The sequence below is a fragment of the Acyrthosiphon pisum genome, chromosome X (genome assembly GCF_005508785.2).
Source record: "Acyrthosiphon pisum isolate AL4f chromosome X, pea_aphid_22Mar2018_4r6ur, whole genome shotgun sequence".
Taxonomy (NCBI): domain Eukaryota; kingdom Metazoa; phylum Arthropoda; class Insecta; order Hemiptera; family Aphididae; genus Acyrthosiphon; species Acyrthosiphon pisum.
This window is the reverse complement of record NC_042493.1, coordinates 82,368,026-82,375,146: the sequence shown is the minus strand read 5'-3', so window position 1 is coordinate 82,375,146 and position 7,121 is coordinate 82,368,026. Positions and strand designations below refer to the sequence as shown.

The window sequence follows — 7,121 nt, the reverse complement described above, 5'->3', positions numbered from 1 at the left end:
ATAGTTTTTATTTAGATTCTATTTTATATTTTCATTATAAAATAGTAATAATACGATTAAAATAATTTATAATAATTTTATTTTTAAAAGTAGATACACACCTTTACATTATACATATCAAGATACTAAGTTCTATCTCATATTTTATAATAAATATATAAATGTATGTAATATATAGCCATATAGGTAACCATATAAATTAATAGTAGGTATTATTTGCTATATTATTTACTATATTTGGAAGAACGTATACGTTTATGTACCTATACAATAATTAATAATATGATACTTATATCATACTCAAGCTCGAAAAACAATAAATTATTCATTATGATTTATGGTTATGTGGTGGATACTCTATGGTTTGAAAAAATAACTACATAACTGTAGATATTTCAAGTTTATATTCATACTGTTTTTAGATTATAGAAATTTAAAGTTTGGGTTTATTTTGAAAAGTTATTGAGTAAACACTTTTAAAAAATTCGTAAGTCTGTATAATAATATAATATATCAGTGGCGTCGAAGTTTTTAAAATGTGGTCGGGCAATTTTAAAACTTCCCGGCCTCAATATCTTAATTATTTAATATAGAGGTACCCTGATATACATTTATTCATAATCACGGTTTAAATATACTTATGCTCATAATAAAGTTATGAAATAAATAAAATATAGCTGGCCGGCCACATTTTTCAAAAAAGTGCATCGGGCCACGGCCCGACGTCAGAATGGACTTCGGCGCCACTGTAATATATTATAGCTAGTAGGGATATATTTTTTAATATTATGGAATAAAACCACGTGTTACAAACTTAGTTATTTTTTATTCAAATTTTAACTATTTTCTCTAACACTTATTACGTAGATATAACAAATCTTTTAAAAAAAATTATTTAAGTATTTTAATTTTTTTTTAATATTTTTGATTAGGTAAATTTTTTTTTAGTATTTTATTTAAAAGTAGACTTTTAAAATCAATTCTTATAATTATCTCAATTTGTATTGAATTTTATAAAGAAAAGTAATAATTTATGTTTGTACACTTTTTTTTCTTTTTTTTTTTTTTTTTTTTGGGGGGGGGGGGAGTTAAAAGTTCTACAAATATTTTACAAAATAACAACTAAACAAAAAAAAAAATGATGTTCTGATATTATAAATATTAAATGATATTATACAATGAGTCACTTGCGGTACATAATTAATAAATAATATTTCATAATAATATATAAATTCCCAAAGTCAATTTGCGTCATTATAGTTAATACGTGAACATAACAATTGATTATATTTTATAAAAAAATTGCCTTTCTATCTTCTCGAGTTCGTTAACATTTATGATGTTGGCACTATGTCTATGTAAAAATACACAGTGATCCAGTGAGAACAGTTGAGTGGGTTAAATTTGGCAATAAACTCGCATTCCCCTAAATATAGATAAAGAGTTCTGTCACCAAACGTTTCTACTAATGAGACTTGCATTTAAAATTACTTTGCTAAAAAATATGTATAGAAACACCTAACAATACGAATATTTTAGTTTCAATGCTTTATGAGTAGGTACGTTAATAATTTATTGAATATACCTACCAAATTAAATTATTTATTTATAATATCATGGTTATTTATTTATGCATAGTATGAAAAATACCATGATTTAACCATAGTTACGTAGGTATTGGTAATAAATAATTTTTAGATATTTTCATTTAATTCGTTGTAAAAATAATTGTTAAAAATCGTCTCCATTTAGGTACATACAAAGTTAAAACATTTAATTATGAAATATCATAAAATATCTTTTTGACATTGTATGGTTTTATCATCCGACAAAAAAGGATATTATGCATTGAAAAAGATTTAATTTAAAACCGTAATCATTCTTATTCATATTATTATAAAATTATAAGGCGTTGACATAATCCATCCAGAATATTTACTCCATAGCATTATATTTAATAATTAATCTGCTGGTACCTACCCAATATAACGTATCTACATTTAAAAGAATATTTAATCGGGTTTTACATTTTTTAATTGGTTCCTATGACGTAATGAACAAGTGAAGAATAAATTATAAAAATGTCTTTCAGTATTATACAAATATTAATTGATTATTTTTTGGAAAATGTTTGGATCGATAAAATATAACTTTCTCGTTTCTCCCGTTGTTGACATTAATTTTAAGCAATATTAAGCAATATATAAAAATTATTTTAATTCAACGACATTGGCTCCGCACGAAGATTGAAGATACCCCTTCCCCTTCCCACCAGGTGAATAATTTTTCGGGAACCCTTATTCAACGAGATTCTTCGAAAATCTGTGATATTCGATTTGAGAATCAATATATAATAAAAAGTAGATAGGCATCTAAGTACCTACATGAGCTTTATTTGAACTTTAAAATAATGAATTAGGCACTCAGTAATGGAATAGGAACTTAGGTTTGATTTATATTCATATAATCATAATATTATGTCAATTTTGTAAAAAATTATTACTTAAAATTAACTATAATTGTTAACAAAATTAATAATTTTTTTTTTTTTTGTAGCGGTTGACGAACCGCATGAAAAGTAAGTTATCTTTTTTATTATAACCTATAAATTGTACAATAAATATAACAATGAATATATTTTACTATAGACAAATTGATGGATTGGCCCCAACATTTTCAAAAAAGCCATCTATCAAACAAGAAGATGATGGTAAGAGACTTTTATTCGAGTGCATTATTCAAGCTGATCCAAAACCAACAATTGCATGGATTCACGGTGGAAAACCAGTGATTGAATCTCCTAGACATAAGGTGTGAATAATAATTATTATCTTGAAAAATATATTTATTTTTTAATATATCTAAATATATTCGAAATAAAATGAACCATTTTCGGTAGAAAATATTTCTATTTATAATATTTTAGGAATGTATTACTAATTACTAAAATATTAGTATTTATGGAAAATTAATAATGAACAATTTAGGTATTCTTTGTGGAAATTGTAGATTATAATATGCAATAAATAATAACAGAAAAAAAGAGTAGGTACTTCCAATAATTTAGCTTTATAAATACTTTCTCCAATACAATAGCTCATAAATCATAATGCATTAATTCCAATTCATCAGGGTCACATTTTCATCTTTGTAGGTACCTAAATAATGTTATTTATTTTTAAATTGAAAGTCAAGGTTTCTAAACCACTTGAATCTTCATGGTTTATAAAACAAGAAAAATGTTTTTTTTTTTTTTTTTTAATTTAAAAAAACGTCATTTTTTTTAACTTATGAGAAAAATAACAATTTTGTTTTACCTAAACTTCAATTTTTAATTTAACACACAACTATAAGGTTCTCAGATCCGTTTTTCATTTTTCTTTATTCATTTTTTACAGCAATATGTAGATAAAGATGGACATTCCTATTTAGCAACTCTAGAAATAAGAAACGTCACTGTTGAAGATGCTGGAAAATATAAAGTTACAGCGAAAAATGAATTGGGTGAAAGTAATGCAACAATTAGTCTTAATTTTGACAGTAAGTATCAACAATGTTTAAATATGTATTACACGTATTATAATATATTATGTACCTAAACTTATACTTATACATTAAGTATTTTGATTGACCATAATTACAGTTTAAAGAATTTGGCTTTCTTGCTTGTTTATTGTAGAGCTAATCATATTTATAAAAAATTAAATTCAAAAATAAATTTTAAATTAAATTAACTTAACCATTAAAATACAGACTTTAATTTGTAGTAATAAAAATATTTTGTGTGGGCGATGCAATAAAGAACTAGATTATCCAAATGCGATTGGGCCAATAGTCTATTGCATAACTGTGTGGTATGAATGAATTTTTCAGTGACTTTAGTTGAAACTTGTAAATATAGTGTACTATTATACAACTATTACGATTGGTTTTTGTGCGTCTGTTTGTGTGATATACATATTGCTATGTGAAAGGAGTTGTTCTTTTTTTAAATATGAAATCATGAATTATCTATACAAATATGATAATTTTGCATTTTGATGGGTTCATTTCAAAACTCAAATTCGTACAAGGTATTTTTTCTTTTAATTTATTTAAAACTTTTAGGACAAGCTAAATTAATTAGGCATGTATAATTTTTACTTAGTTAGAAAAATTAATAATTGTCATAAAGTTATTTTAATAGGTACCTAAATACCTAAGTACCCTAATAAAATTATACATTAAGTATATGAGTATTTGTAGGCACAAAAATGTATGTTTATTGAGTATACCCACCTAATAAATCTGATAATACACGATATCACAATGAATCGTTTTTTTTTGTTGAGTGAACTTTCACGTGATGTTTAAACTCGCGTTTAACAAGGATACGTGTTAAATCATAATAAAGTTAGGTAGGTAGGTAGATTTTTAAAATGTATTTTGCACAAACCATTTTATAACATCTTGCTACGAGAGAGATTTAATATAAAGGTTATGAAAAGTTATTTATTTTTCGATAACTCGGGAATCAGTAGTTTAGAAGATAGTTTTGCTATTATTTTTGGATTTAATGAACTTAATAACTGTTAAATGTATATTGAATATTGATTACATATGTAATATAGATATGATAAGAATATTTAACGTCATAGGCAAATTTCTATCCGTCAAGGTTACAATTTAAAATTGTACGTTCATACTTAACTTTCAATTAGTAGGTATCTAACTGAAAAGCTTATACATCGAAAATATTATTACAATATTATGTCATCTTCTCAAATAGTCATATACCTACTTATTGTTACTTCTAAATCTAGTTTTGTATTTATTTATCGTGTCTTAAATGATTAAAATTGTTTTTCCCTTATAGAATCTCGAATTCTTTAGAATCCACTCTGATAATATAGCGATACTTAATGTTATAATTGTAAAATTATTTATTAAAACCAAAAAAAATGTTACGTTTAATATCAAAAATACGGTAGGTATTTCAAATTTTAAAATAATAGGAATTTACAGCTTAAGTGTGTAATAAATACAAATACAAATAAACAATTTCCAGTAAGTACCTACTTAAAAAAAATATTTCTTGGTGTTTTATTTTTTGGGTTTTGAATTGAACGCTTATCATAATGAGAACTGTAATTAAATCATATTATTACTCTAATACATTAGCTTTGTAACATACGCAGTAGTATTTAATAACGTGTGAGTTCACTATTTTCAACAATCTAAAATTAATAATATGTAAATTACGTATGAAAATATACATAAGTATAAAATATATTTATTGGTAAACAGGTTTATTTTTTTTTTAAAAATGCGCGGTTTATGATCCCAAACATCACCCACATAAAATTATATAAATATTTATAAGATATATAGGTAATCAATTTTAAGGTGGTCTCATACAGTATAGTGTAAGTGCAATTATGTATACTATAAGATTATTATTGTGTAAATGTTATGGTTGTGTGTTATACATATAAAATATGACATACAGTTATTATGATTACCTGTACCTACACTGTGGTAAACGGTGGTGAACTGTAGGTATTCAGTAAGTTTTCACTTTAGGTGACGAAGCACCTGTACCTGAAGATGGGATAAAGCCCACATTTACCGAAAGGCCCATAATTACACAGACTGAAGATAGTAGAAACGTTATTATAGAATGTCGTCTAGTGGGAGATCCAAAACCAACGGTCCAGTGGTAAGTACAAATACATTTTTGTTTTTGTTCACTACCGCGTTAATAATAATTATATTATTCGATTTGTCGTGTTTCTACTATAGGTACCATGGTAAAAATATTGTGAAGGGTAGTAAGTATTCTTCGTCATTAAATATAGATCAAAAACTGTATTACTTGGCTAAGCTGGAAATAGCCAATACAGAAGAAGCGGATAGTGGAGAATACAGAGCCGAGGCAATGAATGTCCATGGCAAATGTGTCGCTAATGTAAATTTGAATTTAAATGACGACCATAAGGGCCACCTTAAGTAAGTAAAATATCTTAAGAAATATAATTATTTGATAGAAATAAATTTAAGAAATTTTAAATAAAAATAACAAAATTATATAATACGTACCTACGCCGTATTTCTAGAATACTTACCTTTATCATTTATTGTATATTCCACGTATTATCACGTGCTCATAATGCCTTAATTCAGACATAGTTTAAATTATAAATTATAAGCACAGATATATGCATTTATGATAATATTATGTACTAATTTAATTTTTAGAAAGCATTGAATATTCCTTTAGGATAAATGTTTGATCAATACTTTTTTGCCATTGATTATTTTATTTTTATGACAATTTCTGTACTGCCATATTACATTACAATACAATTCCATATAAAGACATTTTTGTTTTTTATTTTTATATGAAATATAAAATCTATGCTTAAAGGACGTACCTAATAAATATATTTTTATGGGCAAGGTATTATAGTAAAACAATGCGTATTAGAATAAATAAAGTAAAATATATCTTTTACTATAAATTTAATTCCATAAATAAATGTTTAGTATAATAAATGTGGCGAAAACTATTTTTATAAAATATTTTAAGTCATAATTATACTTATTTGTTTTAGATATAATTATCATAAAAATACATATTTTTTGCGAAAACTTTAAAATCCATATTACTTTACTCGGATGTTCTTTTTAACCGATCTAATTTTGAAATAACTTAACTTTCATATTTATACTATAGTATTATTTAACTATAAATATTAAGTAATTGTTCAGTAATGGATGGCGCCTAACCACAATATTTTTACATGCTTTTCTTTAACTCACAATGTTTAATTCATTCCTGTTGTCTTCAAATCTTGCGAGTTCAATTTAAATCACTTCCACATGACCTAGGAGGCTCAAATTTTTTATGGAGGTCTAGGGTCGGTGACAATACATGACCCAAAAAAAAAACATTTAAAACATTTAAAAAAAAAAAATTTAATTTAATTAAATTATGCTTTCAAAAAATGTTTATAATATAAAAAAAAGTAAAAAAATAATTTTTTAAAAACATGCTTTTAAAACAATTTCTTAATGGAACTTCAAGCTTATCAAGATATTACTAAAAGTGTTTCTAAAATGTATTTGTTGCAAAATTTTTA

General features: G+C 24.8%; 1 protein-coding gene across 6 annotated transcripts in view; it reads left to right on the top strand.

Moving 5' to 3' along the window:
- The window catches only part of LOC100166119 (twitchin), an 81,414-nt gene that overhangs the window by 7,462 nt on the left and 66,831 nt on the right, over window positions 1-7,121 (top strand). For 4 of the 6 annotated variants that reach the window (XM_008184330.3, XM_008184327.3, XM_008184325.3 and 1 more), the window contains exons 3-7: window positions 2,557-2,578; window positions 2,649-2,811; window positions 3,399-3,540; window positions 5,563-5,698; window positions 5,782-5,988. In XM_008184330.3, the coding sequence (XP_008182552.1) occupies window positions 2,557-2,578; window positions 2,649-2,811; window positions 3,399-3,540; window positions 5,563-5,698; window positions 5,782-5,988 (670 nt within the window). The remainder of the gene's footprint in view (window positions 1-2,556; window positions 2,579-2,648; window positions 2,812-3,398; window positions 3,541-5,562; window positions 5,699-5,781; window positions 5,989-7,121) is intronic. The other 2 variants (XM_008184337.3, XM_016803945.2) reach the window with 1 other exon arrangement.